The 19,556-nt window shown below is 32.9% G+C and overlaps 3 protein-coding genes across 4 annotated transcripts; 2 read left to right on the forward strand and 1 right to left on the reverse strand.

Moving 5' to 3' along the window:
* The first annotated feature begins 1,156 nt into the window (after positions 1-1,156).
* Positions 1,157-9,771, forward strand: LOC124831830 (Rab3 GTPase-activating protein catalytic subunit). Of its 2 annotated transcripts, none has more exons than XM_088095740.1 (14): positions 1,157-1,489; positions 1,745-1,815; positions 2,370-2,570; positions 2,972-3,069; positions 3,334-3,527; positions 3,659-3,837; positions 4,550-4,894; positions 4,979-5,043; positions 5,474-5,522; positions 5,638-5,794; positions 6,469-6,553; positions 6,634-6,703; positions 8,556-8,696; positions 9,146-9,771. In XM_088095740.1, the coding sequence occupies exons 1-14, from the start codon at positions 1,393-1,395 to the stop codon at positions 9,464-9,466; spliced, it is 2,073 nt and encodes a 690-aa protein (XP_087951866.1). In that variant the 5' UTR covers positions 1,157-1,392; the 3' UTR covers positions 9,467-9,771. The 2 variants fall into 2 exon arrangements, with proteins under 2 accessions (XP_087951866.1, XP_087951868.1); XM_088095742.1 differs by having other exon boundaries at positions 1,748-1,815.
* Positions 9,772-10,023: 252 nt separating this feature from the next.
* On the reverse strand, positions 10,024-10,893 carry LOC148204689 (uncharacterized). Its single transcript, XM_088095745.1, has 2 exons — positions 10,556-10,893; positions 10,024-10,453 (listed from the first exon to the last, which is right to left on the reverse strand). Exons 1-2 carry the CDS (start codon positions 10,783-10,785, stop codon positions 10,285-10,287), a joined length of 399 nt encoding a protein of 132 aa, XP_087951871.1. The 5' UTR covers positions 10,786-10,893; the 3' UTR covers positions 10,024-10,284.
* Positions 10,894-12,401: 1,508 nt separating this feature from the next.
* Positions 12,402-18,952, forward strand: LOC124833991 (Dihydrolipoamide succinyltransferase). Its single transcript, XM_088095749.1, has 15 exons — positions 12,402-12,558; positions 12,774-12,869; positions 12,992-13,069; positions 14,007-14,064; positions 14,173-14,200; positions 15,045-15,109; positions 15,896-15,970; positions 16,074-16,129; positions 16,242-16,286; positions 16,394-16,651; positions 16,735-16,829; positions 17,384-17,474; positions 17,558-17,668; positions 17,921-18,115; positions 18,496-18,952. The coding sequence occupies exons 2-15, from the start codon at positions 12,819-12,821 to the stop codon at positions 18,685-18,687; spliced, it is 1,398 nt and encodes a 465-aa protein (XP_087951875.1). The 5' UTR covers positions 12,402-12,558; positions 12,774-12,818; the 3' UTR covers positions 18,688-18,952.
* Positions 18,953-19,556: the final 604 nt, after the last annotated feature.

The following is a 19,556-nucleotide window of genomic DNA, read 5'->3' on the forward strand; positions in this document are numbered from 1 at the left end:
GTGCATCACGATTACCTAAGTTCGGCTATGTCTTCTACTCTTTTTTGGTGTAGATCATTTTGTGTTTGTCTCGGTTCAACGTCACACTTATCAAAGCACAAGTCATCTTTTGGAAAATATTTTTTAAACGGGTTAAATTTAATTTACATTAATAGAAGTTTTAACTATTTTTTATGTATAAACTGTAGTCGATTCAATTTTTCTTATACAAATATTTGTCAACAAGTTAAACAATAGATGTTATTCACTTGAAAATAAATTCCAATATCGTTTTTTAGATTTTCAAACACTTAATTATATGAAATGGTTTTTAGCATGTTTAGATAGATGAATTGAATAGTGTTTTTTTTTTTTAAATTATAGGGGCTAAAAATTTATTGTTTTTTCAGTTTCGTGATTCAGAAACCAATTTGTTTTAACTTTAGAGAATTAATAATATATTTAAGTCATATAGTTAGGGGTTATTTTTTTTTAACGTGAAAGCGAATTGACATTAAACCTTCATGTAAATGGATATAAATCTTTACCTTACATTTAACTTTAATAATTCATGATTGTATGATTTAGATTTATTCTTCTCGTTCTTTTTTATAAATTCTAGATTTAAATATAAAAGATTAATTTTCTTGTTAATTAAAGAAGTTTGTTAGCATAATTTTATTTTATTAAATTCATTTAATCTCCCCCCTTTTCAATTTCATCATTTGGTTTCAACATAAAAACAAATAATTATAAATTAATTCTCAATTAAAGGGAGCATGTATCAAGTGGAGAAAATTAATGGAAGATGAACTCTTGCCAAAATTCCTCTTTTCAACTACTCACATTTTTGCTCTGGACAATCATTGTTACGGAATGCACTAAAATAACTACGTTACAAACTTACATTTTTTGAAAATGTTTTAAAAAAAGAAATATTAAAAGAATGTTTTTGAGATATACTATATGAAAGATTAGGGATAAAATACAATCATAATATAATCTATAAAGTTAAAATAATCTTAAATTTCTACTAGTGTTATGAATTTGATCAAACTCCTCCATTCCCCTTAACATTTTAAAATTTCAATAGAAGTTTGTGAAAAATATTCAAAATTAATAGCAAACAAATTAAAATATAAAAAGATGTCAAATTAACATGTCATCTTATTATTCATGTTGTCTCTTCCAGTTTTGGTCTGGAAATATTTTAGTACAGAGAAGACCACTGAATTTGTGATCTTCCACTATTGTGAGTACTTTCTTAGTCCATGGGAAGAATCATATGAACATCAAGTTGGTACTACGCATCGCTGACTACAAATACTGAAAGCAATGACTCAGGACTAACTCGCAACGGTTCAATTTGGTAGAACGTGTGTGGATAAACGTGCGCCTTGACGCGCGCAGGAGATGGAGGAGCACACTTTCGTGTCCAAAGCGAGGTTCGCCTTTCATTCTGCGGCGGCGAAAGCGGAGCGCGTGCTTATGGATTTCAAATCCGATCGAGGTGAGTGAGGTTCTCAGCGTGCCACATCGAAACAACCCCGAAAAAGAAAAAAAGAAAAACTCTCTCGCGACCTATATTTCGTTTTTATTTTTTATTTTTTTTATTTAGCTTTATATTTAGCTTTAAGCGGATTTGCCTATTTTTTCTTTCTTTCTCTTTTCCCTTCGTTCTTTTAGGGAGATTTAAACAATTAATAATTAAAACTATAATTATCGTTTTCGGAATTAGCATTGACTCAATTTGTTGACCGTGAAGAAGATCACGATAGGCACTCGTCGCAGGAAGCGGATTCTCCCAACAACAACATCGAAAACGAGTCCAAGGAGGTAATGGCCGTGTATCAGAGCAATTATTATTAATTTTAATTAGTATTTGTTAGTCTGAACTTGTTGTTGGTCATAGAATTTGGGTAAATAGTGTTTCGAAGCGGAAACATTTTGAATCCTACCGAGGTTATATTGTTTTTTGTCTTTTTTCCTGCACTTTGGTGAGCTACATTTGATTATCAGACGACACTATAATGGTTTGTTTCCTTAGGTTTTAATTTCAGGTTCGTGAGGGAAGGGAAATTTAGATTAGGGTGATGACGTGGGATGTATTGAAATTCATTGTCTGGTGAATCTACTTATTAATGAAATCTGTTTTGTATTTATTTCGTTTACTCAACTCGATGTCCTTCCTCAAAATTAATTATTGTCAGAATATTTTCGGGAGCCTTGATGAGTGGAAAGTTGTGATACGAAATTTGTTGACTTAAAAGATGATTGGAATATGTTTACCTATTTGTCTGCGTTTATGGCTAGGTAATTATTAGGCAACATTTATCGTGTAGTGAGTGGTTAATTACTTGCACATTGGTCTTTGTGATGGGATGGTGCAGGTTCGCAGTGAATTGAAGCATAAAAAGTGGAGGCCTCCACATATAGGAATAAAGCAGGATTGGCAAGATAGGATAAAGAACATCGGGAGAGGGAGAAAAGAAGTTGAAGATACTGATAAAGTCGGGGATGCGAACATGGCAGTTCCATTTTATGATGATAATTTGTACACCCTGAATGTGAAGAATGATCAAGATGCTAAGGTAAGAAAATATGAAACATTTTAACGGGAGGATTCATCTTCCAATTTCCAATTGTGTGCGGATGATTGAAGTCTCTAACCCACGAAGATAAATCAGGAATATATCTGATAATGTATGTTGACCATGAGCATTTTATGTACAAAATAGTCTGTGTTTGACCTTTTCGTCAACTTGAACAAAAAAGTTATTGTGTAAGTTAGGAATGCACGGTATTCTTGTAATAAATTGGTAATGTGTGAGAATCTCATGGTGTCCCTCTTTCCAGTAAATTAATTGAAGATACAATTGGGATTTTATTATTATTTTGTATTTTCAATCATACAAATGTGTATCTCTTTGATTTGCCAATTCATTATACATATAGTTGCTTTAGTGATGTATGAATAAAATCTTTGATTCAGGCATCAGAATTATTTCCTTCAGTTGAAAGCCTAACTGCTGCAACTAAAGATCCCCTTCCTCCGTCATCTGTACTTAAGCAATTGGCTGTAGCTGTTGAGTAAGTTGTAATTGTTTTTTCAAAATATTTTGCCTTATATTTCCCCTTTTTCCCGCAGCTTTCTGTGAACTGCTTCAAGGTTCTATTCAATGTTGTTTACTTTTATCTCTCTGGTTGTAAAATTCCTCTTCTCTATTTGGCACATATTTATTGAATGGCGTTATTGAATAATTCAACAGCATAAGAAGCTTGTTCTGTCATTCAAAAAGATTCTACTCAATGATTTATCTAACCTCTTAAATTTTTATTCTACCTCTTGACTAGGGCTGGAAGTAAAGTGAAGTCAATGAAAGAATTTATAGCTTCATCAGGAGGTTCTTCACCTGCTAAAGAGAGGGCAGGGTTGAGTCTCTCTGCTGTTAAGGCGTTAGTGCTACGTGAAAAGGAGGATGGTCAGATTTCGGACTTTACTAGCAATGAGAAAGTTGTGCAGTTAATCAGTTCTTTGTTTGATCCAGGTATGTGAATTGTAGGTGGCTTGCTGATGATGTAATTACACTGAAGAGCCTTTTTATGCTCCTCGTTTTCTTTATCCTACTATCTGCAATGATCTTTCACTTTCATTGTAATATTTGCAAGATATTCGCAGAGGGAGATTTCCTTACAAGAAAGATCAACTCTAATACAGAGGAAACTGCTATGACATCTTTGCCTAGAGATATTCATGGTGCTCCTCCTGAAAGTCTTGTTGTTAAGCTAGCTGAAATCCTTGGAAACTACAGGACTGTCCGTAAAATGGCTCTTTTCTGGTGCTGTGTTGTTGCTGAAGTACGTTTATCTTCAAAAGAATTTCTAGTTCTGATATCATATACCTTATTAGTTACCAAGAGCTCTAGACTTTATTTGCACTATTGATCTTATATTTTCCATTGTGTATGAACTGTTATCTGAAGTAACCAGTTTACGGGATTATGATCTTTTTAACAGAGTGAAGCATCATTACTAGATTAGTATCTTCATCTTGATCACACAATTTGGACAGCAAATAATTATGCAGGATCACTTAATGCCTTATTAAGAAATGTCGTATTTTGTTTCCTACTTGTTTTAATTTTAATTGTTATTTTATAAGTTTGGGAACTTCATTTAGTTTGAGGAGCTGGGTAGTGAATTTTTTCCCTTGTTTTTATGTTTTCTTTGTACTGGTCTAATAAAGTTTGCATCTAGTTATCCTTCCCTTCCCTTTGCAAAGGTATAAAATTTGTGGAGAAGGCAGTCAGATTATTCATATGCTGTTATTGTAACTCCGGAAGCTTTCAAACCAAAACAGTTCAATCCGATGCATACTATAAAGCTGTTTGCCTTTTTTTTCTCCTCAGATCAGCATCTCAATAAAAGAAAATATAAATCATATGCAAACATCTTCTTGTTTAGGATATGTTACTTGAACTTAATTTGCACTAGTAATTCTAATTTTCCGTAATTACCAACTGAAGAAGAACATTATAAACTTATTTATTTATTTATTTTACTGATACAGGTAAGAAAACTTTGGTCTGAGGAGAAACACTTACCAGGAGTTCCCAAGAACGAGATTCCTGATTTGAATTCATGTCTTCTATATCAACATTTTCAATTAATTAATTGCTGCATTTCTCGGAAAAGGTTCCGTGTTGTTGCCACTGAATCTCTAGACTCTATGATGATGCAAGCTAGCTCAGATACAAAAGAATCATCTGATTATAATGCTGGAGCTCCTGCAAGCCCTGTTCTATATGCTAGATTAAACAGTGGGGAGCTTGTTCTACGACTTGGTGCAAATCATCTTGCTGGAGATATGACATTGTTGGAAACTGGCGAGCCTGTGTACTCTCCGGTCACCCAGGTTTTATAAATATTTATTTTTTCTATATAATTACTACTTAACCACATCCTTATAATTGTGATCTTTGGACTATTTTATGTATAGGAAGGACCTTTGCTTACTGAAGATCTAATCAGGGAAACAGAGGAGTTTGTGCTGCGGACTGGGAGGTATGTACGCTATCTGCTATTCAATTTTTTACCACCCATAATCTCAAATTTAAATGCGTTTTCTGTTTCCTTGTATATGGGTATACTGTATTGATCCCGATTCACTGTTTTGTATCATGAACTTTTTTATTAAATAAGCAATTTCTTGTTTCTTCTTGGGCTCTTTATTGCTTGTTAGATATGTTTCCGTATACCTTTGTGAATTGTTTCACACAATCTAAATCTATGAATATGAGCTATTGACTCACATCTAGATTGTGTCCAGGACCAGTGTCTGTCAGGCTAGAGTCTGAACCTATGACCTTAATTTATAGAATTTGCATTGATGGACTAGTTGATCAACATAGCATTCACAGAATGCTATTTTATAATACATTGATGATCATATAACTGTTTCTCATTTGATTACTAAGTTACTTTTTATGGTCAGTGTTGGAGCTGGGTGCTCTCAGTTGCTCTCAGATATGCAAGCTTTCAAGGTAAGGGAGCCCTTGAAGGGAATTTTTCTCACTGGTATTCTGAATGTTTCTTACTATATTATTGAATGTACCCAATGTTTTGTTTGAGTTAGTTCTGTTTGTTATAATATTTTAGGCTGCAAATCCTGGATGTATTTTAGAGGATTTTGTAAGATGGCACTCTCCTCCTGATTGGACAGACAATGAGGCAAGTGTAGAGGATAGTGATGTTTTTGATAGTGGTGAATCATTGTCTGCCAAAGGTCAGCTAAGTCGGCGAATGCAAAAAGAAGGTACACTTTCAGTCTTTTCCATCATGGATTGATACTTAAATTCTGCTGCAACTATTTGGTGGTCTATTTCTGTGTCAGTGGAGCATCAACATCTGATAAAATTCTGGATTTACTTAGCTTGAAACAAAATATTTTATACACTGTATCTTATCACTAACTCTGAGTAAACTTTTACCATATTATTTGAGGAGTTCCAAGGAAGACATGCATAGAATCTCACTATACATAATGCAAATTTTTCATTGCAGGTTGTTGTAAAAACTTATGTGGCTAACTGGTCGGTTTTGGTTCTAGAATGTCTAACTGTATAGTTTGAATAACTTTGAATGTTGAATTAATGATTTCATTGTCCGTCAATTGAATTGATATCAGCATAGATAATCAGGTTTCATATTCCTTACTGCCTTGGTCAAACCACGGAATTGAAAGTGTTGACACCCTATACCTAAATCTCGATAGCATTTCAGTAAGATATATATATAAAATAAACCGGATACTGTATCATATCTATCGTAAAGCATTGTGCAGACAAGTGAATCTTGAGTATATTCTCTTCCTTGTATTGCAAGTTATAACCCAGAACATCTGCAAGAAACATGGGAACTGTTGAGCACTTATTTTCTTCTGACTCATACTGTTAGACTTCTCTGAACTTCATTACATGTCATTGATAGGTAATTTGTGGCGTGAATTGTGGGAAACATCAAAACCAGTACCAGCTGTTAAGCAGGCACCTCTGTTTGATGAGGATTTGGCAGTGTAAGTTGATGATGATTTTTTTTTGTATATATTTCAACCCTAAAGCCATATCTTGAATCCCATGTTTCATTCATGTATAGGGAGGGCATCCTCAATGCTTTTGAGGACATCCATCCTTCTGATCTTTTTGTACAGCTGTTTGTTTCTTTGGTAAGTTCTATATTTCATCTTTTTTCACATCGGTTAGTTTTGCTGTGTATTGATATTTTCTTTTATCATTACATAATGGATCTCTCAAGTATTAATATTATTATTCGTATGTTGTGTACATTTTTTTTTATTTGAAAACTGTTTTTTGATTTCCTGGATTCTGGTAACTGAATCTAAAGCGGATTGTAGACTATATAGTGATAGAATGTATAGACATCTAGACATTTTTTTGCAAGCTTTTAGGGTCATTAGATTGGCATGCCTTGGGCATGTCCTCGTGTCCCTTCACAAAACCTGATGCCGGTCAGGAGAGATTGTATTGTTCTCCAAGCATTTTATGTGATCATATAATAATGAGATTGGCATGTCAATTGTTTATCTCCGCATGTCCATTCACAAAACCACCCTAGAGCTCTAATATTCAAGGCTGCAACATCACCTATGCTGCATTTGAAGGAACTTTAGTCAGCACAGGATTGTCCTGTAACACATGCACGCTTGCAGTTTTGCAATCCAGACATTCCTGTTAGTCCACAATCAGTAGGCAATAACCTTATGTGTGTGTATGGTAGAGTCTACTTCTTAAAGTGATTTCTGAGATACTCTCTACTATGCTACCACATAGGTGCAATTTTCACCGTCCTCCTCTGATTGATGAATAATCATAAGTTGCCGGAGATGTAAAACTGTCTTGTAGTACTCTAAAGAAAAAAGGAATTTATTGCCCATCTGTGAGATATCTTAGAAGTTTACCTTGTGGAAAAGTGACTTCGTGACTTTAATCTTTCTTATGTAATCTTAGAAATATTTGCAAAATCAGGGAAGATATTTTGGATAAATTATGCATGCACTTAATGCTATTTGAAAATTTTCATAAGAAGCATATTATGCGGTTTTAAATTCTTTCTGATTTACTCTCAATGATCATTTTATTTGATAAAAATGCCCTTCATTATCCATAATCTGCATGAATTTTAATCATTTTAACAAACAAAAATTAACACCACTAAAGCATTTGTTAGCATAAAAAATACTTCATTTCTGTGTTTTTACTTAGCTCCAACCACTTCTAAAGCATTGGGTGGTATAAATTCTTCAATTTTTTGCTTTAACTTAGAATCAGAGTATCAATTCTCCATCTTGGTATCTGGTTATGAGGGTCCTAGATGAAAAATTTTGGTTTTGAGAAGAAAGGGAAACGGAAAAGAGGGAAACTATACAAATATACTTATCATATACCCATATAAATTTAAAGAAGATGAAATATGGTATTACTTTTAATATTTTGTTGTGTCAGGAGGGTGGGTAAGGCTTCCGTTGTTATAAGGAGGGGGATGTTCTTCCTGTTACGTAGTATAGGACCAATAGTACTAGTGTTTATCATTCAAAGAAAAGTGATAGCCTTCACTGGACTCAATGTACGCTCAATTAAATACAACAATAAACTTCGTTGTCTTTTTTTCCTAATAAAAGAAAATCTAAGACAAACACTTCAGTAGGCATCGTGTCTGATTAAACTTAGAACTCCTTGCCATACACACTTCGGTAGCATTGGCTATTAAAGTTGTATGAGGACTAAAAATTTGCTTTATGTCACCAATTGTTGTAAAGAAATATAATTGTTCTGAGCTTTTAATTATTTCAGAAATTTTAAATCACAAAGTATTATGTTCCAAAATGTTGCTCGATTGATGAATTTCCTAATAATCCTGTAGTTTTTAAAGTTTCTTGATAGAAATTCACCGTGTTCTTTCTTCTCTTAACAAGTTGTCTCAATTTGATTGATATGTATTGATGCTTATATACAATTTCTATACCCTTCTAATCATAACCTTTGGTTTTGATTATATAGCTTGGTTTAGGATTTGCAATTGCTGAACCTATGCTGTCTAGTAATAGTGACTTCTCGAAGTTATTCTATGACTGCAAGGAGTACATAATTGCCGCTTGTCAAAGCAACAAATTGCACGAGAAAGTTGATGATCTTTTCCAGGTGAGTTTAGAATAAGTGGCTTAATATAGCATCTCTCGGAATCTATGTGAAGCTTCAGATCTCTCTGTATTGATTAATACCTGAAAGAAATCCATGGTCAATGTGTCAACGTAATCCACTGGAGAAAATTCTTACCTTATCCTCGTATTTGAACAGTCGTCCACTAAATAAATAAATGTATTAAGTATTGAAGAAAAAGAAACATTTCAAGACTATCACATTCCATGAGACTTGTAACTCTTATGAATACTACCTTCCAGAACTATATAGTTTACCTTTTTTAGCATGCAAGCTCGTTGGTAAGATAACCCTACCTGTAAGCTCATGGGGAAGAAAAAAATTATTCCACCGGACATGTAATTGATAACAAAACTGTTGGTAGTTGATTTTATCAGCAACTACTTGCTAATACATTCAATAGGGAACTTAATGGTTACGTTGCTGCGTAGGCATATGAAACAGTGGAGAGAATGTTATTAAATCCTGAAGAAGCACTAAAGATGATTAAGCAGACAGAAGAATCAACTATGGTTACTGATGAACCAAAGAGCCCGTTGAAGAGGCTTAGACTCATCTTTGCCGGCAAAGATAAACTATTGAGGAAGTCTCTCTCAAAAGATCAGTTAAATGATGAAGAGAAACCTGGTCGGCAATCATTCTCAAGTTTCTTTGATAGCAAGTCATCTTTGTTTTCAAAGAAGCCTCCAAAGTCTGGATCTCCATCCCCTTCTGAGAAATCTTCTCTCGATGTTGGTTGGACGGTTGCATAGGCAAATTTCCACTTCACTGTTTATTGAGGATACGCAACATTTTTTGGGTGCCCCCTCCCCTCAAGATAACTGTAAATTTTCTTTATTCTTTTTCCAAATACATGGTTGTTAATACTTCATTCCTTTTAATTAAGGGAATTGAAGATAAGTCTTTTTGGCTTTAGTAAATATAATTTTATTTATCTCTGCCTGCCTACACGTGTAATTTGGAATAATCTTTGAGATATTCCTCAGGCTTCACAACTCTTTGTAAGAACACGGTTATGACTGACTAGTTGGCTAATTTAGTCATTGTCTGATAGAAATTGATCTATTAATACAAATATTACGATTTTATGTTTAAGAAATTGTATCTGTAGATAAATATTGTTAAAGTAGCAAAGAAAAAAGAGTGTGTAAAATAAAATTTTTAATGTGATAGAGAGATCAAAAGGAAGAAAATTGTCATAAAAGATTGTTCATGAATAATACAACTTTTACATTAATTTTCGGTACTAAAAGAAACATAATCATTGAGGGTAAACTTCTTTAGCATTAGGAACTTATATTATTAAATCTCAGCCAATTCTAGAATAGCTAATTAATAATAATACCATGTTTGTTAATGGAGAACAAATGACTTTTGAGATGTTTTTATCATCCATATGTGAACAAAAACTACACCAAAATACACTATGATACAATCATGCAGTAGTCCATTGATATGATACAATCATGCACTAGTGGTTCAAAGCATTCTGAGGTTAGTTCTCACTTTTAAAGTAATCCTGTTACTTCCTCCTTGACCTCCCCTTGCCCACTAACCACTATACCCCTGTTTATTCATCTTCTTCCTCATCTTCTTCTTCATCTTCTTCTTCTTCGTCTTCTTCTTCATCTTCCTCATCAACCTTCTGCTTTTCGTTTGATTCATCCTTTGAGAAAGAGTTGGCAAGGAAACCCGGGACGACAAAATTCGCGACGAAGTACATTGATAGAAGCACGCCACTGCAATGTATAAAAAAAAAATTAGTTAACTGCTAGACTTCCATTCATTTTGTCAGTTTTTCTATGTGCTGTGAAGGAAAAAGAAAGCATATTGGACCGAACCTTATCGGGAGCAAGGATGATAGGTCACCGGATTCTGCTGGGGCAACCACCATTAAATGTGGAAGCGCCTTGGTACTTAATGGAGTTGATGAAGATAAGTGCAGAAAACATGGAGGTTGGTGGGTAGAAAGGCAAAATAGTTTGGAGGTGTGGCTTACATTATGTAACTGGTGTTTGAGTTTTGCGTGAAAGGGAAGAAGCAGTGAAGATTGGAGCTGGAGGCACCTCATGGAGAAGCTTGACTTGTTCAGTTAATTGCTTACTCTTGTTTCACTCTGTTCCGTCTCTCTGGTGCTTCGGATTGGGATAATGTTTGCGACTGAGGGTCCCTTTATGTTTTGTAGACTATGCTTTGTACAAGTTTCTATCAATACGTAGTTCATTTTTTACTTTATAAAATAATAGCAAGTCAACAATATCATAATGATTCCAAATCACCTAATACCTTTTACTTTTTTTTTTTTTTTTAAATTCTGGACAACTTTATGTCTGTTGAATAATATATTAACAGAGGTATATTTAATTTAAGGAATGTTTGATGACCAAAAACATTTAAGGAAATTATTCAAAATAATATTTCTTTATCATCGCATTATTTTGTACACGGAAGCTTAAGATAGAGTAATATTTTTGAAATTATTAGTAAACGAGAACATAAAATATTTTTTATCAAATGGATTCAATATTTATGTGTGATTTTTCTTTCTTAAATCAAATTTCTCTAAGATGGTCCATTTCCCATTAAATTTATCATAAACAATCTATCCTTATTTAACATTTTAAGATTTTACATCTTAAGAAATATTTTCGATTGGATGACTTTTTAGATTTGATTATATTCCCTCTCCCTTAAAAAAATCCACAACAAATTTCAAAATTCGGAGGCTTTATTTTTTTTTCAAAGGAAATAACAAACAGAAACACCAACAAAACTAGTATATTATAAGATTTTAAGAATAATCAATAAACCCATGAAAACATTGGTTTTTAATTTATTTTTTAAAACTCACAGTAATTAAATATATATTTAATATTATCTATAACTATTAATACAAAGAATGGTTTTTTAACAGCCATTGTTTAGTGTATATATTCTGCTACTTAATTTACCGTATTTAATATAAATTATTTTATACTTTAGATTGTATAACTATTTTTTATAATTATAATTATTTTTTAAATTTTCTCTTATAAACTTAGTAAAAGATTTCATTTTAATAATACTTAGAAGAATTTATTTGTATTTATTACGTATGTATTTTTACTAGTAAAATGTAAAAAAAAAACATGTAAAATGTTTGTCCAATTTTTGGTGTTATGATATCTCATTTTAATAAATTAAAAATTAAAATTTATATTAACATTTTTTTTAAATATATTATTATTTTGTTTGATATACTTAATATATAATATATAAAAATAAATGTGTGGAATTATTTTTATTAAATGAATATTTTATATTCATGATTTTTATAATCTTAAAATATAATTAATCATAAAATGAATATAAAATATGTATGCAAAAAGAGAAACATTATATATTATTACGTTATAAAACTTATTATTTATATGTACATATCTTATGTAATACATACATATTTACAAATAACTTTTATGTTTAATAAGGTAGGCAGGCTTGAGATTGTAAATTTGAAGCAACTCAACATTATATGACAATTAGGACATATAGTTTCGGATCATACAAATTTTTCTATTTTTTATTTTTGGATTGCTTCATTTTATAAACCTTACAAATTTTAAATCTACTGGTCAAATTGGTTACTTTCGTTTTAAAAAATATAATTTAAAATAAACTGTTATAAATTCTCAATTTTCAAGGAGAATAAGGAGGAATTAGTGAAATTTGATATAAAAAATAAGAAATAAAATATAAAGGATTACAGAGAGAGGACACTAGAATATTTTTTTTTCAGAACTGCTGGCGGCGATCTCCTCTCCTCTACATCGTCAACCCTACCTTTCCTTCTGCGTTTCGCGTTCAGGTTCGACACTTTCATTCTCTCTTCTTCAATCTTTAGCGGTGTGTTTTTCATTTCTTTGTTTCCAAAATTAGCATTTCTCTTGTTACTCACCCGCAATTTCTCAAATCTGAATCTAGAAAGTTCAATCTACTGTTTATTGTTTATTCGAGATTTTATGGATGCATGTATTTTCAGTTCACTCTAATTATTGTTGAATTTGATATTTGTCAATTTAGGTTTGAATTCCGGAGGAAAAAGAAGAGATTTCTAATAGAGTAATCATGTTTGGTGTAGTAAGGCGAAGGGTTGCTTCTGGCAGCCCGTCTCCTTGGGTAAGAGCTCTATTTCTCTGGACACTTTTTGATGAATTTTCAGTTTGAATGTGTTTGTGTCAATCCATAGATTGAAGCTTGAGTTTAAGCAAATCCTAATACTTATCTTGCAATTGTTTCAGCTTATAGGTCAGTCAGCTCAGAAAATTCGGTCTGGCCTTTCTGCTTCTGCTAGAGTTTCTTCCACTCTTGAAAAAGAGGTTTTTGTCTTACTTTTTTTTCTTTTTGCATCCTAATCTGTTAATATATTTTTCTCATTTTTGCATAAGGTATTGATGATTACTTGAATGTTATTTTTGTGATGGGTCAAGCATGCTTTTTGTTCCCTCAAAGAAGGCAATGTTCGTTTTTAGCTCATCAAAATAAGATGACATCCTTTTCGTCCTCGGTGTCATGCCTGAACCCTGTTTCTATATATAATGAACCACAAAGATACAACTGTTTTTTTAGGGTCTAAAGGCGTACATTTCTATATTTCTTGAAACTAAACATATTAATTCTTTGGGATATGTGTTTAATGTATGCAACCTTCACTATAGAATGTGAAATTAGTGGTTGTAATGGATTTTGATAAAAGAACTCTGTTGCATTTTATTTCATTTTCTAACCTTTCTTTTGTTGAAAATATATTTAATGTTTCCTACATTTATGGCTCATGGATTTTTCATCAGTTTGAAACATAATAATTTCTGTTTATAGTCTTTTATCGTGTGTTGTTTGAATTTTGTTAAAAATTTGTTTGGATTATCAGATTACAGTTCAAATTCAGTGTGATAGGGTAGGGATTTAGTTATTTTATTCAACTCTATCAGCAAAGTTTGCCACTTACAAGAGACTGCGAGTTTAGTTTCAGACTGTACTATGTAAATTTATTAGGACAGTTTGGATGATGTTATTACCTAGAGTATTTTGTGCATTCTTCTATTTGTGGAATTTTTGTAACTGTTAACGAACATGCTTTCGTCATTCATCATTCCATGGCAGTATACCCTTCATACAGGTGATGATTGATTACCCCATTATTTGTTCTCATTGTTAATTGTGGCCTTCTTTATTGTAAGGGGTTAGATCCTATAATTTACTTTTTATTCATATTCTTTAAAGTTTCTTACAACTATTTTTTATTATGTTTGACAGATTGCGTTTCATTCAGGCGGATGTGGATTTGTAAGGAACTTTTGTAATATAACACCTGGTAATTATGGTTGCATTTTACTTTTTAAATAATTTAGAGGCTACTCTCTTAATTAGTTGAATGATTTCTTCTATTTTTCAATTTAAGTCATTAGTTTTGTTGTTGCAGGATGCGGGATTAATTCTAAAGCTATGAGGTTAGTGACATCACGCTCATAGTCAGTCCCAGGCTTTATTCTAGTATTGCATTGGAATTTTATTTAGCTTTGGTAGAAAAGTTTGGGTTAGAAATTGGAAGATGAGATTGTATAAATGGTCAAGCATTTTGGTATTTCGTTGAAAATAATAAGTTCATCTGAAAACGTGTTTGTTGTAGGTAACATATACTTAAAATTAGCTGAAACTGTATAGATAAAATCAATCTCTCGAACCAGTTTTTCAAATGTTAGAATTAGATTTGGAAGCTTTAAATTTTCTCAAAAACAACAAATAGTTTGGAGAAAATAATGTAATGTAGAAAGGTTTTCTATCTCCAGGCTTTTTAGGAGAAAAAAATGAATTGGTAATTAAAATATTGTAAGAAAAAAGGAAAAATATGAAATTATTTTCAGTGCCCTATCGAATTGAATCCTCACTTTTAGCTGTACTAATATTTCTTGCCTTTTTTCAGTTTTCGTTTGGTTGCAAAGTTCACACCTTTTCTTGTGTGTTGCTGCCAATGAATAGATTGTGTACGAAAAAATTCATATAAAGTTGTCATCCTCATGTAAAATACCAAGAACTTAAATTTAGTGGTGTTCTAAGGGCATTGAATGTCCCAGAGGGATAAGTTGAAATTGAATATTTCTAACTCAGTTGCATTTTGTGTATTCTTGTTTCGTTTCATTTGTAGTCAATCTAATTCTGATGATAATCTTTTCACATGAAGTGTGGTGGGTGCTATGATGACAAATCATTAATTAACGAGTCTATGGAATGGAAAGATTATACAGTTTCTGATCCGGAGTGATACTGTTTTGATATTGTGTTTTTGTTATGTAGTGTGGTTTTTCATCCAAGGTCAGCAGCTGTTCGAACCTGGGGGCGTCCATTTTCTTCAGACAGTGGTGAGATATTGACATGCATATTCTTCTGTGGTTCAAGTTTCTTCCTTTCGTAAAGCATGACTCCACATATCTAATGCAGTTTATAATATATTGAACTCTTAGAAAGTTTGTTGAAAGAGGAGACATTCTGGGGTTACTAAAATGCATTGCATCTATCTTTATAAAGGAATATAGAATATATACTTAAGATTAAAAACAGAGAAATATATTTTGAAGGGCTTGAGAGACTCCTCTCATAATCTTCTATTTATAATGAATAACTAATTCAAGAGTACATGGAAAATTAAGGGACTGCACTAGACACCTAGGTGGCGAACTAGGTATATAGGTACAGCTAATAGATTGTCAAACATGCTACGTCCTACTTAGGCTTAATGATGATACATATATGTAATTATTCTGACATTTTTTTCTTATATTTGTTTGAAAACATGGAACATCTAATAAGATTTAGTACAGTTAGAATGAGTAACAATCAGTCTATTGATTTCGTAATTTTCATCATGATTTTGTAGTCTTACACGGGCTACATATTATAATTGAAACTTTCTTGTCTATTTTTTGTGTATTATGTAAATGGAACTTATGTGTAGAATTTGGTGAGTGTTCTTAATTCCATTTTTCACTTTATTTGTGTGTCTAGTATCTAGGACCAAAGAAATAAGAGTTGATTATCATTGCCATTCATTTATATGGCATTTAGGCTGTTTAACTAACCTGTTTTATTCTGGCTTTTGATGGCTAATACTGTTATGATGGTTACTGTTATTTATATTTGTGGTACAGGAGATACGGTTGATGTTGTGGTCCCTCCTCTAGCTGAATCTATCTCTGATGGAACTCTGGCAAATTTTTTGAAGAGTATGTTGATCCTCATATTTTTTTTTATTCCATCTATTTTAATTGTTTTTTTAAGAATTACTGGTGAGTGACCATCATGTTTTTATTTGATAAATGGATGCAGGGCCTGGTGACAGGGTTAATGCTGATGAGCCAATTGCTCAAATTGAAACAGATAAGGTGCCATATTGTAACAATCAAATATTTGTGAAGGATTCTGATGATTATAAACGGATCTGATCTTCATTTTCAGAATATTTAATGTTGTATGTTGTTCATATTCCTTGATTAGGTGACAATTGATGTTTCAAGTCCGGAGTCAGGTGTCATTCTGAAGGTACATTTCATTGCCTAAATTGTTTTTACTCTTGTCCTACCACTCGAGAATGATAGAAGTTATTACTTGTATTTAATTTGGGTTGTGATATATTTAATGATTTGCAGTTTCTAGCCAATGAAGGAGATACTGTTGAGCCAGGTAACAAGATAGCAATCATTTCAAGGTCTGCTGACGCAACTCATGTTGCTCCATCTGAGACTACATCTGAGAAAGCAGCTCCTCAGCCAACTCAAAAGGTTAGTGAGGAGAAGAAAGCTCCAAAAGTTGAAGCTCAACCTGCTAAAGAGAAGCCCAAAGCACCCCCTGCTACATTGAGTTCTCCCACTGAACCCCAACTTCCTCCCAAAGAAAGAGAAAGACGGGTGAGTCATTGAGTTTTTTGTCCTACCTGAATTATATTTAGCAAGCGTGAACGTTCTTTTGATGTCTTTCTTTGTTATCAAAGGTTCCTATGACAAGGCTTCGGAAACGAGTTGCTACACGGCTGAAAGATTCCCAGAACACGTTTGCTATGCTCACAACCTTCAATGAAGTTGATATGTATGTTTTGTTGATTTTTAAAGTATAGCAAAAGCTATGGTTATTGCTTAAGTTGTATGTTTTCAACCACGTATGCTTAAGTTGGGTCATGGATCTAATGGAACACTGTCTTATAAATTAATGAAGCCCTCAACCCACATGAGAAGCTCTGATATGATACACTGGGAAGTCGTGGGATTTCTGTAATTTTTCTTGTTCTTATTGAGATCAACAAATTTGTGTTCTCTTAAATTTTACTTGCGCACTTGGTTTGTTTTTTTTTTTTTTTTATAAGATAGGGCATGAATTAACACACATGCATTGGGGTTGAAACCGTTTTCCCTTCTGGGATATATGTTTCACTTTTTTCTCATCTATGCATGTAATATTACATTATGCCACTTTGTTAGTTTCTATGTGATAACATCAGGGGAGGATGTAATTTAGTTATAATGTGTAACTGGTGGATTCCATGTATTTAGTTGGCAATTCTTAATGTTGAGTTTCCTGTCTTGTCCTTATATAGTAGATTACTTTTTTCATTCTTTCCCTTATTGCTCTGCTCTTGATGATAGGACTAATTTGATGAAGCTCCGTTCTGATTATAAGGATGCTTTTGTTGAGAAACACGGAGTCAAGTTGGGGCTTATGTCAGGCTTTGTCAAAGTATGTTTTCTATTTACAGAAGTATACACTAGCTTGGCTTTATCCTTTTTATTTCCTCATACTTTCTATGGTCTACATGTTAGGCTGCTGTGAATGCACTCCAACATCAACCAATTGTCAATGCAGTCATTGATGGGGATGATATTATATACAGAGATTATATAGATATCAGCATAGCTGTTGGTACCCCGAAGGTTTTTACCAGCCACACCTTTAGCTTTTCTCATTTACTTTGTTTATGTAGAGAAATCTATCAATCAATCATTATGCTTTCTCTTGACGAAACTTTGCTATTTTCAATAAACTTGTGTCAACTTTTGTCATGGCTATGGAGCTAATTACCAAGTAGTTAGTATATATTGTTAAGTTTGCATTTTTTGCCTGGCTTTGAAAATTATCAACGTGCTTGTGTTTGAACAATTATTACCCCCTCAATTCCATCCCAGGGCCTTGTTGTTCCTGTTATCCGCAATGCAGATACCTTGAACTTTGCCGATATAGAAAAGCAAATCAATGCTTTTGCTAAGAAGGCAAATGATGGAAGTTTATCAATTGATGAGATGGCTGGAGGCACTCTTACAATATCCAACGGTGGTGTTTATGGCAGCCTTTTGAGTACTCCTATTATCAACCCCCCTCAGGTTTGGAAGTTCAAACAGGATAAAATTCATTACATTTTTTTTTCTTTAACTCGGTATGACATTCTTTGATATATATTTGAAGTTGTTTCTTTGTTGATGTGACAGTGCTAATTACTTTCCTTCTATCATATTGGTAGCTTCAGGCATTGTTTGCAATTTTATGAAAATGGTCATTATTTGTAACCCACTAATTCACCATAGTTCTGTTTGTTTCACAAAAAGATCATTGTAATTCAAAATATCAAGCTAAATTACTGCCAGTAGTTACTAGTTAAATTTTGTTAATGTTTTTAATGATGCAAATAATTGTTAACAAGTTGTATAATAAACTGAATAATTATTTAGAAAGAAAACTCATGCAGCTATTGTTTTTGTGGCAGTCGGCAATCTTGGGTATGCATTCCATAGTGAGCCGTCCTACGGTTGTTGGAGGAAATATTGTCCCAAGACCATTGATGTACGTTGCTCTAACTTATGACCATAGAATTATTGATGGAAGAGAGGCAGTGTTCTTTCTGCGGCGCATCAAAGATATCGTGGAGGATCCTCGCAGGCTTTTGCTTGACATATAATTTGGATGGAGTAAATTAAACCTCAAAATTCAAATAGCATAATGGGTACCCATTTGTTTGGCTTTTGAATTGCGGCTGCCCGTAATTTATAATCTCTAATGAGCAAACTCTTTAGGATCATACTTTCCGTTCGATATTATTCAGCATGTTTGTGTTTTTTCTGCTCACTATTCCTCTCATTTAATATGAAGAGGGTCACAGTTTTTTGCTCCAAAATTGTATGAAAAAACCCTAAACCTGAAGTAATAATGCGATTTCTTTTCCATCGCACTGTATGCTGCAGTATTTTTATTTTATTTACCCGATGAAATTTCAGATACATCTAATAATTTGTTATCCAAATAATTCTGCCTAAAGCACCACCGTAATTAATTTTGTTACAACTCCTGTGTTATGTTCAACACGGCACAAAATTTCAGTTTACCAACCATCTTTTTGAGCTGTCTACGAGGGAGCAATTTTTACAACGGATGCAAGATCTAGCCAGGCCTTTACATTTGCTGGTCCTGCCGGGAAGCTGGTGAATGTGATGTTAAAAGAGTTCTTAATGGGTAAATCTCGAATAAAACTATCACCATTAATTGAAATCTACCACATTCAAATGAGCTCCAATACTATAAGTTTTATTGTATCGCCTATTGATTGATTGATAAGATTGTGTAAAATCAAACAGATTCCCATACCAAGATTGAATCCATATTACTCTGGAAATTTGACTGGTTAATTTATCAACTGCAAACGACCACTTTGGGGTCACGAAATATCAGATGCAGGCAACAATGTCTGAATAGGCTTTTGTGGTCCTTATATTTGTTTGGACTTTTCAATGTCTTAAAAGGTTTCAATTTGATTCCAATTTTATTTAAAAT

This window comes from Vigna umbellata, chromosome 1 (assembly GCF_029865625.1).
Source record: "Vigna umbellata cultivar VRB3 chromosome 1, Vumbellata_1.0, whole genome shotgun sequence".
Lineage (NCBI taxonomy): Eukaryota > Viridiplantae > Streptophyta > Magnoliopsida > Fabales > Fabaceae > Vigna > Vigna umbellata.

Coding starts and splice junctions, on each gene's coding strand:
- LOC148204689 (XM_088095745.1), bottom strand. CDS start 10,785: ATGAGGTGCCTCCAGCTCCAATCTTCACTGCTTCTTCCCTTTCACGCA. Junction 10,454..10,555: donor TCATCCTTGCTCCCGATAAG/GTTCGGTCCAAT, acceptor TATACATTGCAG/TGGCGTGCTTCTATCAATGT.
- LOC124833991 (XM_088095749.1), top strand. CDS start 12,819: ATGTTTGGTGTAGTAAGGCGAAGGGTTGCTTCTGGCAGCCCGTCTCCT. Junction 14,065..14,172: donor CTTTTGTAATATAACACCTG/GTAATTATGGTT, acceptor TTGTTGTTGCAG/GATGCGGGATTAATTCTAAA. Junction 17,669..17,920: donor TAGCTGTTGGTACCCCGAAG/GTTTTTACCAGC, acceptor ATTCCATCCCAG/GGCCTTGTTGTTCCTGTTAT.
- LOC124831830 (XM_088095740.1), top strand. CDS start 1,393: ATGGAGGAGCACACTTTCGTGTCCAAAGCGAGGTTCGCCTTTCATTCT. Junction 3,070..3,333: donor CAATTGGCTGTAGCTGTTGA/GTAAGTTGTAAT, acceptor CCTCTTGACTAG/GGCTGGAAGTAAAGTGAAGT. Junction 8,697..9,145: donor AAGTTGATGATCTTTTCCAG/GTGAGTTTAGAA, acceptor GTTGCTGCGTAG/GCATATGAAACAGTGGAGAG.